Source organism: Sebastes umbrosus, chromosome 10 (assembly GCF_015220745.1).
Source record: "Sebastes umbrosus isolate fSebUmb1 chromosome 10, fSebUmb1.pri, whole genome shotgun sequence".
NCBI lineage: Eukaryota > Metazoa > Chordata > Actinopteri > Perciformes > Sebastidae > Sebastes > Sebastes umbrosus.
In genome coordinates, this window is record NC_051278.1 from 32,763,811 (window position 1) to 32,791,205 (window position 27,395).

A 27,395-nucleotide genomic window follows, 5' to 3' on the forward strand; every position below is an offset into this window, starting at 1 on the left:
GACCAAAACTCCGGTGTCTCCCCTGTTGCCTCCGGCCGCGGTCGGGAGGCTGAAGCAGGAAAAGCTTAAATATAGAGTCATATTGTGGTTTTGGCTGACGTGTGTCGCCTCACTATTTTGAGCGATGCTCGTTCATGTCTATGTAGAGCGAGCACAAGCGCGAGCAACAGGACGCTGACTTACGTTGACTGAACGGCCACAGGTGTCGCTGTTAACAAGACATTTCTGATTCTTACAAACAGTCCCTTTAAACCATATTTGTAATGATGCCTAACATGACTTTACATTATACAGACTCACATGTGAAGCTGAAACTACAAACATCTGTCAATCTATCAAACAGCACCAGACTCTACAGAGGGATGTCAATAAAATAAAATAATAAAAAATAATCCCTAAAAGCTTACTTGTGCTTTTGCCAAATTGATTATTACAATGTTCAGGATATGAACAATTAGACAAATTACTACAGACAGAAACAAAATGTTTAACTCAAAGTGACACGGAGAGAGCTGCTGAATAAATTCAGTAAAACACAAGTATAAACACTTTCTCTTTATTTCTGCAGCCGAGGATGGCTGGACTCTAATTTACTATTTTTACTGAGACAATCTGAATGAACTGAACAAGAAATAATTAGTAAATTGCTGGAAAGAATTAAATAATAATCATTAGTTGCAGCTGTGACTTTGAGATAACGAGGCTAAAACTACTGTTATGAACAACGTGGCTGCTATCAATTTAAAAAGAAAGAAAAGTATGGTGTGTGTGTGTGTTCATGTATTTAGATGGTGTTCCTATGTGTGTGTCCTCTTTTCATCAGTCAGCCTTGAAAGCTTCCCACGCCACAGCTGACTGAACTGCTGCATCACATGACAACCATATGTGTGTGTGCGTGTGCGTGTGCGTGTGTGCGTGTGCGTGTGCTTGTGCGCGTGTTCATGGTCTCTTATACAACAGGCATTATTACAGAACTGATTCAGGTCATTGTTTGATCCTCTCACAGATCAATAACTCCACCAACACTGAGAGGAATGAAACACCTCCAGCCGTGTACTAATGCTGGACCAGATGCTCACATGTACTGAGTAATGTTACTTTTACATTTTGTCCACATGAGCACCTTTACTTCTTATTGTGTACTGCCACCTCCTGAGTCTAGGTATGCACTGTCTGAAGTCCTTAAAGGGGAACAACGCCCTTTTTTTGGTGGGGTGTTGGTGGGGTCCAGCCAAAAACAACTGCCTTTATTTTTGGTTGGACCGCAGAGGGCAAGTCCAACAAATGCAAAAGTTTGTCACTGAGTGACTGACTGACTGACTGATTGACTGACTGACTGACAGACTGTTGGAGTTTCCTCATTGGTCGTTGCTTTCAAAATAAAAAGGCGGAGAACAGTTCTGTGTTTACGTCTTCTGGGGAGCGTGTCAGCGGTTCAATGTATCATTACATAGTGCTGTTGTTGTGCATGTGCTATTATAGACATTTAAGTTACGTTATGTTGTGCTTCGTATTGTGTTACCGTGCATTCACACTAAGCGGCGAGCTGTATTCACATACTGTATCTGTATCTAGCAAGCCACACGTCGCTACTGCGGTATGAACCCAAAATAAACAGATTGTGCTGTGATTTAATTGTAATAAACGGATCAAAAGGGTGCAGAAATAACAACATTATGATGTTGATTTGTAAAAACACCAACTTCATGCTTTGTCAGGTCTGTTACCATGACGCCGAGCAAACAACTTTTAAAATGCTTGTTTTCTGAATGGAGTTTGGATCAATCAGTGCTAGGATATGCTAACGTTGTAGCTACTCCATTAACACTCCATCTAGGAATAAATACGGCAGCAACAACGTCAGTGATGCTTTTGATACACATGCTTTAATAAAAAACTTAAATATTTTTAACCTTGCATACTGTATGTCATGCTAATACCTTTTCACCTTGTATAAAACGTATGATATACTGACTAGTAAATGTTACCGTTCACTATTACTGAATGTCATTTGCTTCATTATAAGTTGTCTTTCAATCAAACATTAAGATATAAGTGGAAAAAAACTGTTCACAAAACATTATAGATATGACCACTGACTATTTGTGTAACAATTTAGCCACAAATTCACACACTGACCATATACGGTCCAGACATATACTCAGTTTTGACCGAGTCTTGTTTTGGGTTATGTATGAAATAAACTCAAGCTGGCAAGGGTGTTTGTTTTTCAACAATATTTGTATTATGCTATTAAACACAAACACAGACAAAACCAACAATACACCAACACACAGTGGCCAATGGCCATTTTCAAAAATCATACATGTTATTCCTATAGTCTAAGACAGTCCACAAATATTAGTAAACATGAACGCGCTCCCAAATCCAAAACTCAAACTTGTGATGTCATAGGGTATAAAGTGGGGTTGCTAATTTTGTTTTAAAAATTACAATTAAATGACAAGCTTAGTGCGTTGCATGCAGCTGTGCTGTGGTTTTAGTGCCTAACAAGCTGCCCAGCTGCAACGATAACCCGATCCATCATTTATCACCAGCTGCATTGTATGAGCACAACAGACAACTGAGTCCCCAGTTCACACACCAGGAGAGTTACCTTACAGCCACGGGGCTGCCTGCATTGTCATGGACACATTCAAGCCACTTTAGTCTCCACCACATCAATTAGTTTGGCTGCGAGGTTGTCAGCTGTTTGTATGGGGGCCCGTACAAGACAGAATTCATTCTGGCACTCACACACACATACTGTACATTTTCCTTTCACATTCATATATATTCACTCGCACATTAATTTATTTTCATTCTTACACCTGTACATTTTTATTCTCATATTTATATATTTTAATTTACACGTTAATACATTTTAACCTCATTTTTATATATATTCCCTAACACTACATGAATTTTCACTCACATATTTATATACTTTCACTTACACATTCACACATTTACTCTCATCTTCATATACATTTTATTTAATGCACACATTCATACATCAAGTACATTTAATGTTATAAATAATATGTGTATGTAAGAAGAAAATAGATGTATGTAATAGAAGAATATATGTACACACGTAGGCAAAATTGTTGGTACCCTTCCGTTAAAGAAAGAAAAACCCACAATGGTCACTGAAATAACTTGAAACTGACAAAAGTAATAATAAATAAAAATTTACTGAAAATTAACTAATGAAAATCAGCTATTGTTTTTGAATTATGGTTCAGCAGAATCATTTTAAAAAACAAACTAATGAAACTGGCCTGGACAAAAATGATGGTACCCTTAACTTAATATTTAGTTGCACAACCTTTTGAGGCAATCACTGCAAACAAGCGATTTCTGTAACTCTCAATGAGACTTCTGCACCTGTCGACAGGTATTTTGGCCCACTCCTCTTGAGCAAACTGCTCCAGCTGTCTCAGGTTTGAAGGGTGCCTTCTCCGAATGCATGTTTCAGCTCCTTCCATAGATGTTCAATAGGATTTAGATCAGGGCTCATAGAAGGCCACTTCAGAATAGTCCAATGTTTTGTTCTTAGCCATTCTTGGGTGTTTTTAGCTGTGTTTTGGGTCATTATCCTGTTTGAGGACCCATGACCTGCAACTGAGACCAAGCTTTCTGACACTGGGCAGCACATTTCGCTCCAGAATGCCTTGATAGTCTTGAGATTTCATTGTACCCTGCACAGATTCAAGACACCCTGTGCCAGATGCAGCAAAGCAGCCCCATAACATAACCGAGCCTCCTCCATGTTTCACATTAGGTACAGTGTTCTTTTCTTTGGATGCTTCATTTTTGCGTCTGTGAACATAGAGCTGATGTGACTTGCCAAAAAGCTCCAGTTTTGTCTCATCTGTCCAAAGGACATTCTCCCAGAAGCTTTGTGGCTTGTCAATATGCATTTTGGCAAATTCCAGTCTCACTTTTTTATGATTTGGTGTCCTCCTGGGTCGTCTTCCATTAAGTCCACTTTGGCTCAAACAGTGACGGATGGTGCGATCTGACACTGATGTACCTTGACCTTAGAGTTCACCTCTAATCTCTTTGGAAGTTGTTCTGGGCTCTTTGGTTACCATCCGTATTATCCGTCTCTTCGATTTGTCATCAATGTTCCTCTTGCGGCCACGTCCAGGGAGGTTGGCTACAGTCCCGTGGACCTTAAACTTCTGAATAATATGTGCAACTGTAGTCACAGGAACATCAAGCTGCTTGGAGATGGTCTTATAGCCTTTACCTTTAACATGAAGGTCTATAATTGTCCTTCTAACCTCCTGAGACAACTCTCTCCTTAGCTTTCTGTGGTCCATGTTCAGTGTGGTACACACCATGATACCAAACAGCACAGTGACTACTTTACACCCTTTAAATAGGCAGACTGACTGATTACAAGTTTGAAGATACCTGTGATGCTATTTACAGGACACACCTTAGTTTAACATGTCCCTATGGTCACATTATTTTACATCTTTTCTAGGGGTACCATCATTTTTGTCCAGGCCAGTTTCATTAGTTTGTTTTTAAAAATGATTCTGTTGAACCACAATTCAAAAACAATATCTGATTTTCATTAGTTAATTTTCAGTAAATTTTTATTTATTATTACTTTTGTCAGTTTCAAGTTATTTCAGTGACCATTGTGGGTTTTTCTTTCTTTAACGGAAGGGTACCAACAATTTTGCCTACGTGTGTATGTGTGAGAGAGAGTATAGTTGAAACGGAAGGCAGGTCATTTATCCCGCTGGGATTGGCTGAGAAGCTCGAGGGCTTGTGCAGGCCAGCATGGAAGGGAGAGAAGAAGAGTTGCAAAGTCTGCTTATTATAAGTGACTTTGGGCTTGCTTTCCTGAAAAGTCGCTTACAAAGTCTGCCTCCTCTGTTGCAGGATCCGTACACAATCCCGATCGCTCCCCCCCACTACACACACACACACACAGACGACAGTCAATCACCGACGCTCAGACACGCTGCTTTATTTCCTCATTCATTCAGTCCGCATCAAAGCGCATTAATTAGCGGAGGTTTGCTTCAGAATTTAAGGATATTAGTTTGTTGCTGTTAGAAGCTAGCTGCAGTGCAAATGACTCCGAGGCTGTCGGTACTAGTTGCGGCACCAACCAACACCGAGCCTCCCCCGTCAGCTGCCAACTACTGTGGCGGCACCATGGGCACAATGCACCTGACTGCTGCACTACTGGGTGGCACATCCTTCAACTATTGCTCTACTATGGCATTCATCTGCTTTGATGACAACGCACTGAAGGCCTGCATGTTTTCAGCCCTGAGCCAATGCAACCATGTAAATAAATTAAATTCTATTGTCATGCTTTCTCTTTTCTCCCTCTTTATTCTGTCATGCTATGTATGTACCATTATTGCAAAGGGGGAATGTTGATTTTCCAGAAGATAAAGGAAGAAATTGAAATAATATGTTTTATACTCAATTTATGTTGATTTGACACACTGTATCCTACTTCAAGGTGACATTTGATGTGGCTGCATCTTGCTTAGCCTTGCCCAAACATTATTGACTTGGTATTCCTTCTCATTATCCAATATAATCTGCAGGCCAACATTTATAATATTTTCAGTTGGTTTTAGAATATATGCAATATTATATTTGTGTGCAATTTGATTTGTTTGAAGAGCTACATAAACAATTTGTATTAACCAAATACCTTTATGGACAAACCGTGGAAATGTATGTAAAGAAATACATGCAAAAATACATTGGAAGTATGATATATATTACCAAGATAAGCGTATAAATATAAATATAAATATATCCAAGACACATGCAATGATCATGTTATCATGAAACTGCTGAATGACAGTAGGGTACTGGCACCTTTTTTGGTCCAATTCAGGCACTGATGAGACCAGGCTAGGGATGCTCATTTTGAAAGATTTTCTTAACCAATAACCAAACCTCATTAACCAATTATTAACCGTTAACCGACAAGATTTGTGTCTCTCATGCAGCGGTGTACCAGCTGCAGGAGCACAACAGATATTCGTTGCACCTATAACTTAGCAGCTACGATGCTGCGTGTAGTGTCGCGGACATGCAGTCACTTTCCCAGTAAAAGTCTCCACCACACATTTAGTTTAGTTTAGCAGGTTGTCAGCTGTGTGTCTGCCCGGCGGAACTTTAGCGAGTGACCAACAAACAGTGTGTGTATTTGTGCTACGTTAGCAGCTCTAGCATTGCCGGAGGCTTCGTGCTCGCCGTCGCACACGTAGTCTGAGTAACTTTAGTGAGTTTCCAACAGACCGTGTGTGTGTGTTGGTGGTGAGTGTGAGGTTGTTGGTGGTGTTCTAGCTGTGATCGTAGGTGTAGCAGTGTGTCTATAGTTTATTTGTCGGTGAATAAATGCTATGAAACTACAACTCCTCCGCTCAACTCAAGTGAGCTGGAGAGACCGGAGCCAACTTCCTGTATCCTGCAACTCCGGCTCCGCCTCTTAAGGTGGGCTGTTAAGGTGGACCAGCTTTTCTCCTTAAAGAGACGAGCCGCTCCTCTGAGCCGCTTAGCTTTGAGTTCATTATTAATATTTCTTTTAACCGTTTTAACCGATAGTGTTAATCGGTTAAAATGCTTAATGTTGGAAACCAGAAGTCAATGTTGATGTATTAGTCATGTAACTTATGTACTTAAGTAACGCCACTTCCGGAGTTACTTTAAGCCAAACAATGATCTTTTACTAAACCTAACTAAGTAGTTTTGTTGCCTAAACCTAACTAAGTAGTTTTGTTACCTAAACCTAACTAAGTAGTTTTGTTGCCTAATCCTAACTAAGTAGTTTTGTTGCCTAATCCTGACCAAGTTGATCTTTTTCCTAAGCCTAACTAAGTAGTTTTCTTGCCTAAGGAAGTTGTTTCCTGCGAAGACGAAGTTTATTTAGCCCTAAAAGCCCTAAAGCATCCCCTGCTTTATGGTCTATTTGACTCTAAATGGGACCATCATTTACTAAATGAACATCATGCTGTATTGAAGAAGACTTGAAACTAGCAATTGAGACCATAAACTCATGTTTACAATGTTTACTGAGGTCATAAATCAAGTGAGAAGTAGGCTCATTTTCTCATAGACTTCTATACAATCACACTTCTTTTTGCAACCAGAGGAGTTGACCCCTGCTGGTTATTAAAAAGAATGCAAGTTTAAGGCACTTCCTCATTGGCTTCACTTCTCAGACCCTGGAGTTGCCCGCGGGCTGTGACCAGAAATTTATCCTGGCCTTTAAAGTACACCCAGCTCTGCAGAGTAAAGCTTTGCTCATTGTTCCCCAGTCCAGGATGAATGCTAACATTAGCATACTAACATGAAAAACTTTTACTTTTTTTATATCACTGATTGTGGAAAAATCTGGACCAAGACAACCCAGCTGGACCAGTTCTCCACTGAAGATGGTGAATAGAGACAGAAACATGCTGTATATATATATAATATCAAACCTGTAAAAACACCGGTTCGCTGGTTCAGTTAGCTGGATTATGAGCAGGCCTCTTGAACCTGACCCATCTGTGAACTTCATTCCTCAGAGAAGAGTCAACAGATCAGGACTTTATTCTAATTACAGCAGCTTCTATGACACCAGGATCCTTTGGTGTTTGAAAGACACATGTTTGGGGCCAGCAGGGGGGATTATTTACAGATTATCAGTATGAGGAGAGGTTTAGAATTTGCTTTTGACTTGTTCCCACGTCCTCTATGGACCGGTGGCTCCGAGGTCCAGACAAGCCACATCTGCCTCATTAGTTAACCTTTAAAAGTATTTACATGTGTAGAAAACGTTCACAGGTCAGATTTTCGTCTCCAAAATACATGTTTGAAACAACAGCTTCTCTGTTATGTTGAAACTCCAACAGCATTCAGATCATCCTGTTCACCATGTCTGTTTGCTGATTGTTTGTTGTCTCACTTTAATTTTAATTTTCTAATTTTGAATGTTCTTGAATATATCAGCGTGGACGGTTAGAAAAACTCTCCATAACAGCATTACTGCATGACATTGACACAAAATAAAATGCAATAATACGTGGATAATCTACTGTATTTGTAGGAAGTTGATCGCATTAAACTAAACCGATGGCTGCCTGGAAAGAAAAACATCAATCTAAAAGTTTATTTGGATAACAATCAACAGGAACGCAAAGTTTATGTATTTTGTTGGACAAGAACCTCCAGCTCTTGATGTTCATAAGCTGATAATAAACCTTATTTTTACATCTGATTTCAGCTTTTTTATCAGCGGTGGAAGAAGTGTTCAGATCCTTTACTTAAGTACACATACAATTAGGGCTGTCAAAGTTAACGGGATAATAACGCGTTAACGCAAATTTGTTTTAACGCCACTAATTTCTTTAACGCATTAACGCAACTTGTGATTTTAGGTTAGTTTTAAAGCTAGAGAGAAGAAGTTCCAAACTTGGGCTAAATTTTGGTGAGGAAAAACTGTCATGGCCATTTTCAGAGGGGTCCCTTGACCTCTGACCTCCAGATCAGTGAATGGGTTCTATGGGTATCCACAAGTCTCCAGTAATAAATTTATACATACATTTGCATAAAGCAGCATATTTACCCACTCCCATGTTGATAAGAGTATTAAATACTTGACAAATCTCCCTTCAAGGTACATTTTGAACAGATAAAAAATGTAAGATAAATTTGTGATTAATCGCGATGAACTATTGACAATCATGCGATTAATCGCGATTAAATATTTTAATCGATTGACAGCCTTAAAAAATACTCCACTACAAGTCAAAATTCTACTTAAATAAAAGTACCAAAGTGTTATCAGCTTCACACACTTGAAGTATCAGCAGTAAAAGTATAGAAGTATTATCAGCTTCATGTATTTAAAGTATCTGAAATGTCGTGGAGTAGAAGCATAAAGTAGTAGAAAATGGAACTACTCATTAGTGGGGGGGCGATATGGCAAAAATATCATATCACATTTTTTTTCAGGCAGGATCACGATCCACGATCTTATCACGATTTGTTTTCATGCTTGCTTTAAAGACAATTTTGCAAGTTACTGAACATTACAACCAAACTAATTTCCCCATTTAAAAAAATCCAGCCCTATTAGCTAATAAAACATAAGGAAAAAGAATAACAGATCATTAAGGCCAAACAGATTTTAATCAAGTGCTTAACTCTGCAAAGTATGAACATTCAACAGGAATTTGAACACGGTCTAGTCTTCAAGTACAATCAGAGACTTTTTCATAACTTCCAAATGAGCATTGGCTTCAAAAGGTAAAATGTAAACTAACTCTTTTAGTCTCTCTCTCTATCTCTATTTTTTTATTATTGAAAATCCAGCAGCTGTAGAACACATGTTTCACATCTCCTTACAACTTGTATCTCCTTCTAAAAGATGACAAACTATGACAGATCACAGTCACAGATTTGTAGCCAGGAAAACCAGCTTATCAACTTTATCTGGCTTCAGAGTTGCCCTCTGGCAAGTTACAATATTACCACCAGTACTGAATACTCTCTCAAAGGGAGCACTTGTTGCTGGAATGCACAAGTATTTCCTAGCTAGTTGGCTCACCCTCAGAAAGTTTCCCTCATGGATTTTCCACCATTCGAGAGGATCCATCTTGCTGTATATATATGTATGATTAAATCAAATGTAAATTAAATTGAAGACCAATTTCATCATTTTACTCTGTCCTGTGTTCCCACAGTAATCTCTAGTCATTTTATTCATATTACTGCAGCCTTTTGTTATTCTAATTAACAATGCCTTATCTGAATGCCAACAGGAATATTTTATTTAAGTTTAACTCACCGACGGCTAAGTGAAGTCTGTGCCCAAAGCCCTGCAGACGAGTCCGACTGTTGAGCTCCAGGGTCCTCACCATGTTATCCCCACTGTCTGTGGTCATGCAGGTCATGTTCTCCTCTTTCAGTCACCAACAAACAAACGCTCCCTTCAGGCCTTGTGCTATGAGTTCCCCTGTGTGTGGAAGTACTGTATGTTGTTTGCAGACACGCACTGCACAGCTTCCAGTCTTTAATAAAATCAATGGTCAGACTCAAATAAGGTTCTGAAGTGCGACTAGACCATAAATCACTTGTTGTTTGCAAAAAACTGGACGTTTTGAATTTTGTTTTCAGTCATTCGAGTACAGCTGTGGAATGGCCGTGTTGGAAAGATAGTTGCAGCTGGGTGTCTCGTACCGCGGATCAACTGTTTTGAGCATTCTCTTGAAATCCTCGTATTCCACAGTTTTTATGGGAATCATATCCTTGGCCAGGTAAAATGTCACTGCATCAGTTACCTCTTTCCAGCGCTTCCTTGTCCTGTCATACGGAGTGCCTTTCTCAAACGCCTTCGTTGGAGTTGTTTGTGTTGGTCACGTGGTTGCAGCTGATGCACGCACGTTGGATGACTTCACCGTTTCACTGTCGGCGTACTCTTTTGGGGGCTTTTCATGGTTAAAAAGGTTTGTCGTGTTTCCATCAGACGTACGAACGTTATCTTTGCAAATTTTGCAAATGACGGTTGTTTGCAGTCGTGTCGTTTTTTTAAAATCCAAACCAGTTCCGTATTACGGATTTCGAGTTCTTTTTAGGGACAAACTCCTCCGTGCTTTCAGCCACGCCGCTATGTCGCCAAACATGGAATGTAAATGTACGTCACGCCGCGTTGTATGTTGGGAGGTGAAGTTATTTGCTATTACTGGTTAACTTGTATGTGGAAACGGATTTGAACTGCAACTGGTAGAATGTACACTAGGGATGGAACGATTCAGGTAAAAAGTCAGAACCGTTCGGTTCGCTAGTCACGGTTCGGGTCGTGTATGAATTGTTCGGTTCATTTGAAATAAGTTATGAGGCCGATTGTGAATCTTTTTGTAGAAATCAAGGTCTATTGAAGGAGGCTGGGACACGGAAGGACATGGGTCTTGAGGTACGGGGTTTAACACATGCGCAGTGTAACTGAAACTAATTATATTTATTAATTCTTTTTAAATAACACAGTGGTACAGAAATCCAACCGTATTCCTCCAAATACTGCACTTTTTGAGTGGAAAAACTAATCTTTCAATTAAGAGCTGATAATCAGGGAATTGAGACATATTTTATACTGTTCTTTTTTTTGTCAGCTAACATTACTGCCAAGCAGCTGAAATATAGAGTGATATTGTTGTTTTAGCCGACCTGTGTCTCCTCACTGTGTTGACGGATGCTCGTTCACATTCAGGTAGAGCGTGCACACGGGCGAGCGCGAACAACAGAACGCTGACTTTCGTTGACTTAACGGCCACAGGTGTCGCTGTTACAAGCAATTTCTGATTCTTACAAACAGTCCCTTTAAATAATAAATAAAGTTTGTAGGAGTTGAAGTTTGGTCCTTTAAACCTGCGTTGCAGAAGTCAGTAATCGAGAGTGTTGGTCCAAAAAGAGTTAAACAAGATCCTCTGACTCTATAAATCCAGCCCTCAGCTTCACCTCCAGGGAATTAACTATCACATATATGAAACTGAGTTTCATATATCTCATTATGGCCTCAAATCCCTCCAGTGTGTGTGTGATTGTGTGTGTGTGTGGGGGGTGATATGATATATATTAGCTGCACATATTTCCTGCTATCAATAGATCTTTTGATCCCTGCTTTCTGTCTTCATTCCCTTCATGCCTTCATTTTATTTGTTCAGAGACTACTTCCTGAGCGCCGTTTATCTTTTTCAGCCTCCAACTAAATGACAAAATACGTTTTTTTGTCATTTCTTTCCAAAATGACCAGTGGTGGAATGTAACTGAGTACATTTATTCAAGTACTCTACTCAAAGGGTTTGGATGTCATGCTATTTCATACCCCACTAAATCTAAAAAAAATGTGTACTTTTTACTTCATTACATTTATCTGACTCTCATCAGCAGGTAAATTATCTGGTGGACGTTAGAGGAACGGCAGCTCACTCACTACAGCTCGGTGCCTTGCTCAAGAGCCTCGAGACACTGATTGGTCATTATGTTTCAGGAGACTTTGACCATCACAGCCTTCTGGATGACTGAAAAGTGAAAAGACTGTAGCATCACACCCTAAAACACAGGCAGGGATACTGCTTCCACACAGGTATGCAAAGTATGCACACACACACACACCTGACATATTTTTTTTTTTTTTTTTAAATGTTATTTTTTTGGGGGCATTTTTTTAAGCATTTTATTGATAGGGGGAGAGAGAGAATTGACATGCGGAAAGGACCACAGGCCGGATTCGAACCCGGGTCCACCGCTGCAAGGGACAGAGCCTTGGCGATACATGGGCGCTCGCTCTACCGACTGAGCTAACCAGCCGCCCACATCTGACATCTTAATCATGTCTTCAGTTATCAGTTTTGACAACAGGAAGTTATTTAGTGTTCCCGCCACGACTCTGTCAACATCTGTCCACAGTTCAGGTTCAGCTTCAGTTCAACATAATCCTCATCCTGTTCAGACTGGGATCGGTTTGATGGAGGATCAAATTCCTTCTCCTTCATCAAATCACTCACTGGAACTTTACTTTAGAGTATTCCATTGTACTGCAGCAGAATAAAGATGTGTTTTTACTAGAGCTGTCAAAGTTAACGTGATAATAACGCATTAACGCAACTTCGTTTTAACGCCACTAATTTCTTGAACACGTCAACGCAACGTGTGATTTTTAGGGCTCAGTTTTAAAGCTAGAGTGTACATACTCGCATTAAACTAGAAACCTAAGGAATCCATCGGTATCAACCATGTGACATGAGCTTGTAGTGAAGGAGGCTAAATAACGCTCCAAACTTGTGCTAAATTTTGGTGAGGAAAAACTGTCATGGCCATTTTCAGAGGGGTCCCTTGACCTCTGACCTCAAGACATGTGAATTAAAATGGGTTCTATGGGTACCCACGAGTCTCCCCTTTACAAACATGCCAACTTTATGATGATCACATGCAGTTTGGGGCAAAAACCATGCCGTTTTTGAATGCATTATAAATGTATATTATTACATTATAATTATATTTTATTTTTATACTTTATTATATATTAATTTCCGCCTATTCTAAAAATTATGTGTTTGAATATTTCTGCATATTGGGGTCCCTAAACAGTCTTGGAATTACATAAATTGTGTATCACTGTAAAGCTGAGACTCTTGTGGATCCAATGAGGCCAACTGTATTCATGTGGGATGATGTTAGTCCCCATAGGAGACATTTCATTGACCTCACTGTATAAAATGACCTGTGGTGATAACCTCTAGGATAATCACAGCCTCATGAAACTTTACAGCCACAAACTAGAGACCTAGAGCATTCAGAGGATGGATGGATCAAACTAGAGACCTAGAGCATTCAGAGGAAGATGGATCAAACTAGAGACCTAGAGCATTCAGAGGATGGATGGATCAGACTAGAGACCTAGAGCATTCAGAGGATGGATGGATCAGAGTAGAGACCTAGAGCATTCAGAGGATGGATGGATCAGACTAGAGACCTAGAGCATTCAGAGGGTGATGGATCAAACTAGAGACCGAGAGCATTCAGAGGATGGATGTATCAGACTAGAGACCTAGAGCATTCAGAGGATGGATGGCTTTCCTAGCTAGATTGACAATAAGGGGGTTTCTGAGCAGTTTTTCAGAACAGAAGTCGCTCGCCATCCGATCGCTGAAAAACAAAATTCTTTCAGAAATCTCCAAATGTCAAAAGTGTTTGATCCCAAATCACAGCATGGATTTTTCTGTGGTGTTCCTCAAGGTCTTGGTGTCTTAATGTGGTATTTTGGAGGGATTATTGATAATTTTTTATCAATTCTCGGGTTAAAAACATTTAAATTTAGCAGCAAATCTGTGTAACGAATAGTATCAACACAAAAATTGCTGCATAAAAAGCATAACAACTTTTGAGATATAATAGAGCATGGGAATGGCCATCATATACTTCCATCATAATGTTCTAAGCCCTTATACATTTTTCATAATTTTAATTAATTAATTAATTAATTAATGAATTAATGTTTATTTCTGATTTATGACTAGATCAATATGACACTCAGTGCTGAGCTGCATCTCAAATTAATCTTCATGTTCTAGCTTTCAGATGATGTTCACCACTTCTATGTGACATCTACTGTTGACCTGCTATCGCCCCCTAAAGAACCCCTGGACCCCCCTAAAAAAACTGGTTCCATGGTGGGTCTCAGAGGGTTAATCATATTACGACGAATCCTATCTTGACTCTGATATATCAAGCTAAAATCTACATCACGCGATGATGAGAACAATCAAATGTCATTTTCAGGTCATCCTTTTTCAACAAATCCCATGTTGACTCACAGGAGGAAGTAAAGAGACGGCGCTGAAATGTCATCAAAATGCCATCGCCTCACAGTTACACTGTGACATTAATGTGTCACATTAACCTACATTTATCTGACAGGAAACAGCTCCAGTGTTTGTCTGTTGACATGTCATGTGTCTATCAAAGGGATGGACAAGGGGACAAGGGGCAAACTAAAAACAGTTTTGCATTTTGAAGGCCATCCATTATATGGTGTTTTTAACGGACTCAGAAGCTCATTCAGTGAGCGACTAGTGATGCCTCAGTGTTCTACTGAACCATTCAGGAGGTCTTTTGTTCCAGTAGTAGTCAGATTTTTTAATGAACATTTTTAGATATTGTCCAGATCCATGGTACCTCTCAGCTGTTGATTATGTCTCAAAGGGCTTCTTATGATGTTATTTATTTATTGGTGTATTGTAAATACTGTGGTTTTGTTGTTTGACTTGGTGGCAATTGAATTTCTCCACAGGGATCAATAAAGCTGTTTATCTATCTATCTATCTATCTATCTATCTATCTATCTGGACCGATTCTCCAACAAATGTCTCTGAATTGGAACCAATTTATGACCTCCAGCAGCCTTTAGGCAGCAGCTGAACACAAGTCAGACTGTAAGTTGGAGAGTAACTGCGACTGTATCTATTATATTGATGTTCTTTCCTTCAATAACGTCTATAATAAGGATTAAACAGTATAATTCAGACACCAAAAGTATTATTAACATTTTAAATAGTTTTTGAAGAATGAAATGATTCAAACTTCCATTTAGTCGATGTCCCCACAATGTTACATGACAGGGGAGAATATTGTTGGAACTTGGATTTTGAATTTGTTTTCCAGTCCAGAAAATCGTCAGCGCAACAAGTACCAGAGCTAAGGACATTTTAGAAAATGCAAATTTAACGTTAGTTAAATATCTGTTCAAAAATAAAGCAGGATCTGAATGCAAATTACTTTTCAAAAGAAGCGCCGCTGGCAGTAAGCCACTATGGTTAGCCTATGGGACTAACTAGTGTACTGCTACTTCTGCTACCTCACCGGAAGTTACACCCATAATCATTTCCACAGTAACGCCTCCGAGCGTAAGGTGGATAGAGGAGGATGGTGACACAGACGGCTTGCTATACGGTGACCTTTGTGGAGGGATGAAGGTTGTTTCCAAAGTCTCCCAAGAGCAGCTAATGCCGGTTTAATGGGACTCTGGATGTCGTTGTCAATGCCGCCGCTATTGCCGCGATATTTGAGAGACTGCTCTACTGACAGCTGTTCATCACCAACAGTGAAGGCAGGTAAAGTGGGTGGCACACTGGTACTCCACTGACAAATACGGATGTTAATAATTAACCGTTAACCGACATTAAGCATTTTAACAGATTAACGCTATCGGTTAAAAGAAATGTTAATAATTAACTCAAAAGCTGAGCGGCTCAGAGGAGCAGCTCGTCTCTTTAAGGAGAAAAACTGGTCCACCTTAACAGCCCACCTTAAGAGCGGAGCCGGAGTTGCAGGATACAGGAAGACGGCTCCGGTCTCTGGCTCGCTTGAGCGGAGCGGAGGAGTTGACAAATAAACTGTACACACACTGCTACACCTACGTTCACAGCTAGAATGCCACCAACAACCTCACACTCACCGCCAACACACACACACGGACACTCGTTAAAGTTACGGCTGACAGACTGTATGTGTGGCAGCAGCGAGCAAGAAGCCTCCGGCAATGCTAGAGCTGCTAACGTAGTAATCGCTATCGTTAATCCGGACAAACAGAGTATCGTTACGCCGGTCAGACACACAGTTGATAACCTGCTAAACTAAACTAAACGTGCGGTGGAGACTTTTACTGGGAAAGTGGCTGCATGTCCGCGACACTACACGCAGCCTCGTAGCTGCTAAGTTAACGCTCCCTGACGGTGAACTGGGGTCTCAGTTGTCTGTTGTGCTCACACACTACAGCTAGCGCGAGGCACAAATCTTGTCGGTTTACGGTTAATAATCGGTTAACGAGGGTCGGTTATCAGTTAAGAAACTTTTTCCAAATGAGTATCCCTACTGGCAACCCACTTCTGTCTTGGTGGTGTTGACAGTCAGCTCCATCCTTCGCCGCCGCACCAAGGACAGTCTGAAGATCCTCCAGAGTATGGGCCCCACACACACACACACACACACACACACACACACACTGCACTTCACTGTGTCTCTTAAGTGAGATTTCCCACAGTGATAGGAGAGAATTTCCCTGAACAACACACCCACCAGCCAATACAAACCAGACCAGGAAAAATAAATAATACACCACTCGTGTTCTATCAGTTAATTACCAGCTTCCAACGTGTAAACAGCGTTCACGTCAACATCCAAGTCGTAGTCACGTCTGACTTGGCTCTTAATAACACTGTGCTTCAAAACAAAGAAACATGGACGCCTCATGTCAGCCAAAGTCCGTCATTCAAGGTTATTAAACACAAATTCACTGGATGTTATGTTTTACTGTCCACACAGTGTTTTAACCCTCACATGACCAATCAAACAACTTCTAAGATGATATGAATCTTTCCATCCATCACACCTGGAATTAACAGATTATGAACTATATGATACTGAGAAGGTTGTTTCCTTCACTGAACAGGTCAATCTCATCTATTATTGTCTGAATGTAATCTTAAAGGGACTGTTTGTAAGAATCAGAAATGCTTGTTAACAGCAACACCTGTGGCCGTTAAGTCAACGAAAGTCAGCATCCTGTTGCTCGCGCTTGTGCTCGCTCTACATAGACATGAACAAGCATCGCTCAAAACAGTGAGGCGACACACGTCAGCTAAAACCACAATATCACTCTATATTTCAGCTGCTTGGCAGTAATGTTAGCTGACCAGACGAAGGTCTCTCCATGAATCAATGCTGGCTCCTGCTCAGCCTCCGGTGTCTCCCTCTCCGGAGGGCTGAGCAGGAAAAGCGGGTCGGTGACGGGGCTCCGCAGAGAGAAACGTTACCGTCTCCAACCGGGTGCCGCTGATAACGTAACTCGCTGTGGAGCCCCGTCACTTCACAAGACACGGGAAACCTCTGTTGGTCTGGAGGACCTGCAGCAGTTATTTCTGCACAAACGTCCACTGTACATTCACTAGATATTCTCAGAGCTAAACTAACTCCTCTGCAGTGTGGAGTGAGCGCGCGTTCACGTCTAGAGGTGGAGCGAGCAGAGTGAGAACGCGTGCTCTGTCTGAGTGAAGACAAGCAGGCAGAGGAGGAGAGGCTCCGGCCACACGCGAACTCGCATATGCGAGCCGCATGTGTCCCGACCCGGTAAATTTATACGCTTAAAAAGTTACAAACATTCCCTTTAAGGGTCAGTTCATCCAAAATGAAAAAAATAAAACAAAACACTTCCCTCTCATGGTATCTATCCATGCAGATAGTTCAGGTATTTATGTCCAGGTAGCCACAGAAAGGGCTTTCGCGGTGAAGGGATTTCCCCTGCGGTGACAATGATTGTCCCAGCAGTATTATTTATATTTTTTGGTGCAAATTACTTAATTTATCCTGATTTTAGTGCTATAATTAAGCTTTATTGTTAGGCTATTATTAGGTATATTGTTGTTTTTAAATGACAAAGATGATGGAATTTAAAACTCAATAAATACTTGTGTATTATTAAAGCCCTATCCTCCCAGTATTTTGGCATTTCTATGATATTTCATATTTATTTGAGTCCTCTCCTGACTAAGTTGATTAGTCACACTGTTTCACACTGTCAAATTCTTTTGACAAATAACTTAATTTTGTGCTCAAAGTAAAAAAAAAAGAAAAAAGGAGGTAGTTGCTGAAATGGGAATATGACTTATGACTATAGCAGATGCTGCAGGTCAAAGGTCATCTTCCAGGCTGCAGGTGCACTCATGCTAGTTTATGTCTGAGCAGCAGCAGTTAGTTAGCTAGTTAGATGTAGTTAGCTAGCCCAACTTGTTGCATTAGCTAACTGACGGTTTTCATTTAATTTTTAGTTTCCTCCACCTTAGCTTAGTGTGTTTACTTTTACAATGGCATTTGTGTGCGCAGTGAACGGGTGAATCAATGCAGTGGACTAAACAAAATAACACACTGACTGTCTCTCTCACTCGCTCTCTTCTTTACCGTCTCCTCCTCCTGGAGATAAATTAACAGAGAGCAGCCAATACCGGAGGTTTGCCGGCCTCTATCAGGTCTGAATGACGTGGAGCACAACTTTCAGCTCAAGAGAAAACCAGAGAAAAGTCCTGTTAGAGAAATAAATTAATCACAGTGTAGCCCGCTGCGGTGTCGGTGCGAGAGCGGCCGGTGCTGGACGACAGTGCACCTCCAAAATGTCCCGAAACTGCATTTCAAACAGCAAACCTCTGTAAGATGTCTACGCGTCCTCCGGTGCTCTGTGGCCGGCGTGCAGCGGTGCAGCATCCTCGGTGCAACAGCAGCCAGACGGCCGCCTATCCAGGAGGAGACGGTGAAGAAGAGAGCGAGAGAGAGAGAGTCGGTGTGTTGAGATAATTCTTGTCTCATTTGTGGTCTGATGAAAAGTATGGGTTGAAAAACGATGCAATCTGGTTGCCATGGTAATGAATTACATGTGACTATTAAACACAGCCCCATTCTCTGTTTGAGATAGAACGTTAACCAAAAAACAGTAAAACCAGCTGGAGGGGGGGCTTTAAAGATCCCATATTGTAAAAAATAGATTTTCATGTTTTATATTATAAAACAGGTTTAAGTGCTTTATAAATATTGTTAAACTATCAAAACGCTCAATATACGGAGAAATACACTCAGTTCGTATTCAGAAATTGTGCATTTGAAACAAGCCGTTAAGATTTCTGTCCATTTGTGATGTCACAAATATACGATATTTAGACCATTTCATGGTTTTAAACGTAAACATTGTAAATGTGTCCCAGTTTATTTCCTGTTGCAGTATATGTAAATAACATCAGCTGACAGGAAGTACACATGGACCCAAACTGTTGCCTAGCAACGCAATTCCGTTGCAATGCACTAAAACGGAGTGTTTCAGACAGAGGGTAAATACAGGTATATTCAGGCAGACAGTATGAGGGAAAAAAAGTTTTTTTTTAACATTACAGCATGTAAACATGTTCTAGTAGAAACACAAAATACAAGTATGAACATTAAAATGAGCATGATATGGGCCTTTCAAATGCAGAACAACACAGAAGGACAGTGAGGCGCAGCGTTTTTTTTCAGCTGAGATGCTTTGGTTGTGTCTGGTTGATGATATGGAATATTCGCATAAGTTAAAATGTCAGCACAAAGTAGAGTACTCGCTCTGGATGAAGGGCAGCCTGAAGCACGTAGGGAGAGAGTACGGACCCGTCAGTCTGTGTGTATTCATTTCTCCTCCATTGTTGTTGTTGTTCAGCTCTATTACCCTTCTCTATTGTGATTGCACGACTGGGTAAAAAAGTGACAGTGACGAGCACAGCGTTTTACCCAATTTTTTCAATTCTCGGTGAGAAAAACACCAAACGTGCAGCACTCAGGGCAGAATCGACATTCAGCGCCTCGACACACTGCTGCAGTTTGTAGCAGAGTTTAAATACGGCACTACCATTGCAAAGAATTCAAAAAAGAAACAACGTGAACATAGCAGTTGTGGCGTTTGTTTGCCATCCCCTTCGGTTGGCTTGTCAATAGCGCGGTATTGCAGTATTGCAGTTATTGTGACAGCCCCAGCCACCGACGATCAGGAAACACAGTCGCAACTTGGGAAACGTGTTTAAAATCTTTTTATCGTGCAGCAGACGATAAATACCTTCAGAACTTATACATCCACCCTCTGGAGTTTTTCAAACATCGCTGGGTATGTATCTTTCAGAGAAACTGATGACAGAGTCTGTGACTTGCATTCAATGCAAACATAATTTATGAGAGGCAGAATCTGGAGCTAATAATTCATTTCCATTTCAGATGGGAAAATTAGGAAATGAGAAGCTAATAATGTAATCTGCTTATTTTTCAAATCAAGGACACATTGTTTAAAAAATGACTAATAATTTCACTGATAAATCTACCACCGTTATCACATTAAAGTGTCTTGAGTAAACCAAAAGCTTAGCAGGCGTGGCAACAGTAACTAAAGGTGACAGAAACCTCATACTCATATCTCATCAGGCTTAAAGCATCAGTAGGCCAGATTGGAGCAAATATGATAAAAAAAAGTTATTTTTATAAAACGGTCACTATATCGTGACAGTTGTACATGAAGCAAGTAACCTGAAAAACATCATGTGCCTCTGTGTCCTCCGGTGCTCCTAACGGCATCTGCAAGATTTCACAGACCGGAGGAAAACAAGCAGTAAGAGCTGATCTGAGGTCTGCTGTAATACTGCTGTCTATGAGAGCCGGCTGTCAATCACTCTGAACTCCGACCAAACGGTCAAACTAGGCAGCGCTGATCAAATATGAATCAATATTCTGTTACTGTAATGCCTATTTCTCTCCTCAGATGTTCTCAGAATCATCTTGTAGTGCACGGTTTAGCTGCAAAATGAGAAAGTTTGTGACGCCGCCGCCATTGTGAAAACTGGTGAAGGAACGCCAAGTTGTTGTTTGGCTTGTTGTTATGGAAACCGGACTTTCTTCTGGCTTGTTGTTATGGAAACCGGACTTTCTTCTTTATTGCACTATCACGAATAAGTGGACTGTTATTCCAAAACCAATGAGCGACCGGAGGATCGGTTTTGTTCAGCACAAGATGCAGCTAAAGGTAACATCAACAGTGAAAAGCGCGTCAGTCCAGGGCTAATCACCTCAGTAGCTAAAGTAATAGACTTAGCTCCTACACTGCCTACTGCTGCTTTAAGCTGAACAAATAAAACCAAGACTACCTGACTACATAAGAGGGGAAAGACAAAATATGTCTGTGACCCTTCAACTCTGAGCTGAGAAACAGAAACAGAGAGGTGGAGGAGAGAAAGTGGTGGAGAGGACAGCGACTCCCTCCATCTCTGATCTGAGCTCTTATCTCGGAGACAAATGGTGGCAGCCGAGCCGTGACTTCGCTGTCGGGAAAGAAAACAGGTCTAAACCAGCTGAGTAAATATCAACCTGCCAGCTGAATATCAACACAGCAGCACTGTACACTAGCTACCATTCAGGTCCCCAACCTCCAACCACAAGCTGCTCTTCTATTGTTTGTTTCTGTGAATGTAAGTGAGTTTTCATGAATAACATTTTAATCGTCCCTTTGGATAGCATATGATAGCTGCTATAGACCAATCAATAAAAGCAAGCCATCAACTGAATCTATCAAGATTTATCTTACAGTAAAGGTGCCAGGATCCAGTGGTGGAATGCAATTATGTACATTTACATTTACTACTGTACTTATGTACAATTTTGAGGTATACTGCACTCCATCTTAGAGCAGGGGTCTCCAACCTTTTTTCCTCTGAGGGCTACTTTGACTATATTAAAGTGGCCGAGAGCTCCTCATATTTTATATTATTAGTAACATTTATTCACATCGCTCAGCTCCACCCAAACCAGCTGAATAAGCTTCTTATGTGTGAACATTTAGAAAATGTCATCATCAACATCTTAAATTCAGCAGCATGTGCATGTTTTTTTTCTGTATGCATTTCTTTACAATTTCAATGTGTCAGCTCACACGAATAAAGGTCCCATATCATGCTCATATTCAGGTTCATACTGGTATTTTGTGTTTTTACGAGAACATGTTAACATGCTATAATGTTAAAAAACAACGACTTTATTTCCCTCATACTGTCTGCCTGAATATACCTGTATTCACCCTCTGTCTGAAACACTCCATTTTAGTGCAATTCAACAGAATTGCAACGGAACTGCGTTGCTAGGCAACAGTTTGGGTCCATGTTTACTTCCTGTCAGCTGATGTTATTTACATACACTGCAACAGGAAATAGATTGGGACACATTTAGAATGTTTATGTTTAAAACCGTGTAATGATCTATATATATTGTATATTTGTGACATCACAAATGGACAGAAATCCTGACGGCTTTTTTCAAACGCACAATTTCTGAATACGGGCTGTGTGTGTTTCTCCGTATATTGAACGTTTTGATGGTTTAACAGTATTTATAAAGCACTTAAACCTGCTTTATAATATAAAAGACATGACATTTTCACTTTTTACAATATGAGACCTTTAAATTCACATCAGATTAATGTCATAGAAAACAATGTTGCTACTTTTTACTTGTCCTTATTTTCTGTCTTTCCACATATCACTTTATCACATCACTTCCCTTCACATTCCCTTCATCATCTGTAGTCCACATGCATGTATTACATATGCAGTCTTTTTAACAGTTAGTGAGATGACTGGCGCTGCATGGAGTCAACAAGAGAGGTGTATGCTGGAGTGGATCCACATAGGTTCACTCTTATGGACTCATTTAAATGTTCATCTGTCAGTCTTGTTGTCAACTTAGATTTCATGACATTGAAGACAGCCAGCTGGGCCGTATCGCTGGAGTCAACCGACTCATCACACTGGATGGAAAACCATCTGCACCTGTCCATGTCCCGTTCTAGCTGCTCCACAGCATCCGCAGACAGCGCAGACACTCCTTGCCACAGTATCAGCACTAAGTTGTACATCGTTGATAGAAGACATCATTTGTGTTTTACTTTTATGGTCCTTGAATAGCATTTCAGCCACCGCAGTCATCGCCTCTTTTACAATGCCGCCATCGGTGAAGGTTTTTTTGTGCTTCGTTAGGATGTGCTTCACTTTAAATGAAGCCTTTGTTGCAGCGTTGGGCTTCTTCGTCAGTTCGGTAAACAGAGACTGTCGTCTTTTAAGCGTTGTTTTCAGCTCCTTTACCTTTTCTGTTCGTAGACTGCTACCAGCCAGAAAGTCCCGTGAAAAGTTGCCGTGGACTTTGGTGAAGTTGCACTTGACGTTACATCTTCTACTGACTGACACGCTCACAATGAGACACACACACTTGTGTGCTTGATGCCTGCTAACATCTCCTAATGTTACAGTGTCACTGATGTAACCAAACTTGGCAGCAGCGTAACTCGTTTAATTGACAGGTGATTGGCAAATAATCACCTTGTGTCAGAAGGCTGGCGGGATGTCTGTGAATTGGATTGGATGGAAATTTAGGTTTACTAAGTGACTTTGTCCCATCAAATTTGTTTATATATTCTTTGAACCTTTAGCGAGCGACTCAGAAACGGGTCGTGAGCTACTGGTCGCAAGCTACCGGTCGCGAGCTACTGGTCACAAGCTACTGGTCGCGAGTGAGCGACATGTTGAAGACACCTGTCTTAGAGGGATAGATTGTACTTCTTACTCAACTACAGCTTTAGTTATTTTTCAGATTTAGATAATCAATACAAAATAAATAAATAGAAAAATAAGCTAATAAATGATGATGTATTATTGTAGATTTAACTATTATAATCCAATAATTATAATCCATATATACTGTACTGTATATATATATATATAGTGAGCTGCACGGTGGTGCACTGCCGCCTCAAAGCAGTGAGGCGCCAGTGCCTCCCCTCGTGACCCCGAATAGGATAAACAGTTACAGATAATGGATGGATGGATATATATGTATATTGTTCTGAAATAGGCCCTTCTGCATGATAAGTACTTTTACTTGTGGTACTTTTGGTAATACCACAGTGTTGTACAATGTTTACAAGTCAAAGTCTTGCATTCAAAAGCTTAATTAAAGCTACTACGACAAACTTTGTGTTGATTTTGGAGGTCCCTGTGGACAAAAGCGGTGGTGTTTCCGAGCACCAGAGGCCCTTTTAGAAAACCTCTCATTTTACTGCAGTAGGGTCTGACAGTCTGCCCCGCTCAGTCCTGGTTCTGGGTCTCCCATGCCTCCCTTTCCTCCAGCGGGCCCAGCAATACGGCCTGGGCCTCCAGCAGCGTGGTGTCGATGATGGCTCCCAGCGGGGACCGCTGCTGCCAGGCGCGGAGCTCTCCACCTCCTGCCAGAGCTAAGACTGCAGGTCGAAGGCTGCAGCAAAACCGGGTCCGAGTTTGTCACGGCGGGCTAGTCAGATTTTGACGAAAATGCAGGTTTTGGAAGTACTGAGCATACGACTGGATAAACGAGACTAGGAATGTACTGCATGAGTTGTGAGAGTTGTCCGTGGTGGGCTGGTCGCTGCTGGAACCTGTTGGGCTGCAGTTTACCATGTTATGATTTGACATATTGTTTTATGCTAAATGCAGTACCTGTGAGGGATTCTGGACAATATTTGTCATTGTTTTGTGTTGTTAATTGATTTACAATAATAAATATATACATACATATGCATAAAGCAGCATATTGGCCCACTCCCATGTTGATAAGAGTATTAAATACTTGACAAATCTCCCTTTAAGTTTAACTATGGACAACCATGTGATGAATCGCGATTAAATATTTTAATTGATTGACAGCCCTAATATTTAGTATTATAATTTACTGTATTTGTTTTCATTATTAGTGTTATTGAGCAGGTGAGGGAGACCTTCAGTGTCGGAATGCCATGGACTGATAATAGCTGAATAAAATCAGCCTGATGGTGGTGTCTGTGTCTGTCATTTTAGAACCCGGATGTCCCAAACAGTCAGTGGAAAGTTGGCGTGCAGACAACCACAGCTGAAAGCTACATAGAACAGCTTTATAAAAACAACACGTGCCCCAATGTTGAATCAATACAACATTTGCAGACGCATGGATGAACGTTCTGACGTCAATATGTGTTTGTTCAAACAATACGCAGCAACTGGGATATACACAATCAATACACAGGCACACAGCACGATCCTCAGGAAGTGTGTTATCAATCCTCCACCTGATCACCACCAGCACATCCTGCAGGTGTGTACAGTAACCTCACTGCTGGAGGAGATAATAAAGGCAACCTTTCAGCTGTGATGCGTGACGTTGACGTGCGTGAAGCTCCGAGGTGTCGGTGAAGCAGAGCGAAGGAGAAACATTTCTACACTGCATCCCTTAATCTCTGTGTGAGTGGATGTGTGTGTGCACACAGCAGCAGCAGCCGCCTCTGACTGATCTAGCTTCAGACACAACCTCACATATTTTTTCTTGTGCAGCCGAGTGTTAAGTGTTTACATGAAGCCCAGGCGGCACAAACAGCAGCACAGTTTGTCTGATGAAGCAAACGAAGCCCTCAGGAGGAAGAAAGTTGCATTCATGCATTTCATGCTGATGCGTTTAAGACACACATTGTGCAGTCAGCATATCACATTTTCTCTGTCAAAGTATCTCAGTTAGATAACTACACCAAATTGCAAATGCAGATAAACTGAAATCTGTAAGGTCTGCAGAAATCAATAGAGGATTTGAGAACAGTATTTATAACACTAACCAATTATAGCCTTGTAGTGTGCTGTTAATATGTATTTGCCACACTAGCAACAGAGTTGTAAACTCACACACAGCAAAACCACAATTCACATTTTCTTTTTAATCAAATATCATCATAGGCTGAAATAATATACATACAATTATTTTCAAACTATCAATCCGAAATGTAAACTCTCTGTTTATCATGTGTTTGTAGTGTTTTCAATGTGATGTGATCCCCTGTTTTTCTTCTCCTCTGTTGCCAAAGTGAATAGGCCATTCAAGTTTCATTCTGATAAATAAGTAGTCTATGACCTGATGATATTGTCAATAATAATATGTGACACAATATATGTCCTCTAATGTAAGAAGCTGCATTTTGAACATCTGAGAAAATAACCTCGATAGGTGTTGGAGGGCGCGCCGAACTCCGTGGGAAAAATGTAGATTTAATATTTATTTGCTTACTGACAATAGTAGGTACTCTATAAAATATTAAATCAGATTATTTTTCCGATCAATATGACTGATTACTCAATTCGGCACTATTTAAATTACCACTGAAGCGTTTCTTTAAAAATAATAATAATAACTGGAGTTATTTCACAGCGGTCGCTGCCACATCCAACGCGTGTTTGGATGACAGAATTCGGGTATACCAACTCTCAAAAGAGACACAGTCATTACATTCTTCACTGTTTGATGAATTATGTGTATGCCAAATGCAATAAACGCTTCTCTCGGTGCCTTTTAAGTAGTAAATTGCGTTCTACATAGACATTATTTTGCCAATAAGCGTGTAAATATTAAATTATCAATATTTTATATGAAGTTCGTTTACAAACTCTCAACTAAAGTGAGCCGTTCCCCGACCTTTCAAACGCAGCAAAGGATAAAAACAGGAAAAGTTCCTCACCGTTGGGGCGGCCGAGGCGGGAAGCTGGAGCTCCACGAACCGGGACGCATCCACCGCCGAGCCGTTGCCGATCCACGCGGATGCCGCTGTCAGCGCCAGGGTCTCCGTGGTGCGCGCCGTGCAGTTCGGCTCGTGGTCGCTGCACAAGATGATGCCCTGGCGCGCGGACCGCAGCAGCTCGCTCTTCCCGACGTTCATCGTCCTCCGCCTCCTTTCCCTCGCTCCTCCTCACGCGCTCTGTCTGAAGGAGGACAGAGAGAGAGAGAGAGAGAGAGAGAGAGAGAGAGAGAGAGAGAGAGAGAGAGAGAGAGATGACTGACAGTTGCCCGAATGCAGCAGGTGTGCAGCAGGTGGAATTAAAGGTACATTAGGTCAACATTAAAACACAACGTAAAACAAAATAAACAGAATTTGACTTTTGACATTTCAAGGTGCCAAACTGACCCCTGACATATTTGCAAAATGACAGTTGAGGAAAGTAACTAAGTAGCCAACAACTAGGCTTACCTGTAGTTTTATTAGGCAACTATTTAAATTTTCTACACTACACTACATCTCAGAAACAAAAAATGATATTTTTACTGCACTATATTTATCTAACACTTTACAGATTCAGATCATTAAAGATGATGTAGGCGAGATTGGAGCAAATATGATTAAAAAAAGTTATTTTTATAAAACGGTCGCTATATCCTGAGAGTAGTACATGAAACAGGTAACCTGAAACAAGACTCGGTCCAAACCGAGTATA

General features: G+C 40.8%; 1 protein-coding gene across 1 annotated transcript in view; it reads right to left on the bottom strand.

Moving 5' to 3' along the window:
- Positions 1-26,878, bottom strand: part of opn4a (opsin 4a (melanopsin)) — a 78,709-nt gene extending 51,831 nt beyond the window's left edge. Inside the window, 1 exon segment of the mRNA XM_037783337.1 lies at positions 26,645-26,878. Within this exon segment, the coding sequence (XP_037639265.1) occupies positions 26,645-26,842 (198 nt within the window). The 5' untranslated portion in view covers positions 26,843-26,878.
- Between the last annotated feature and the right edge of the window lie 517 nt (positions 26,879-27,395).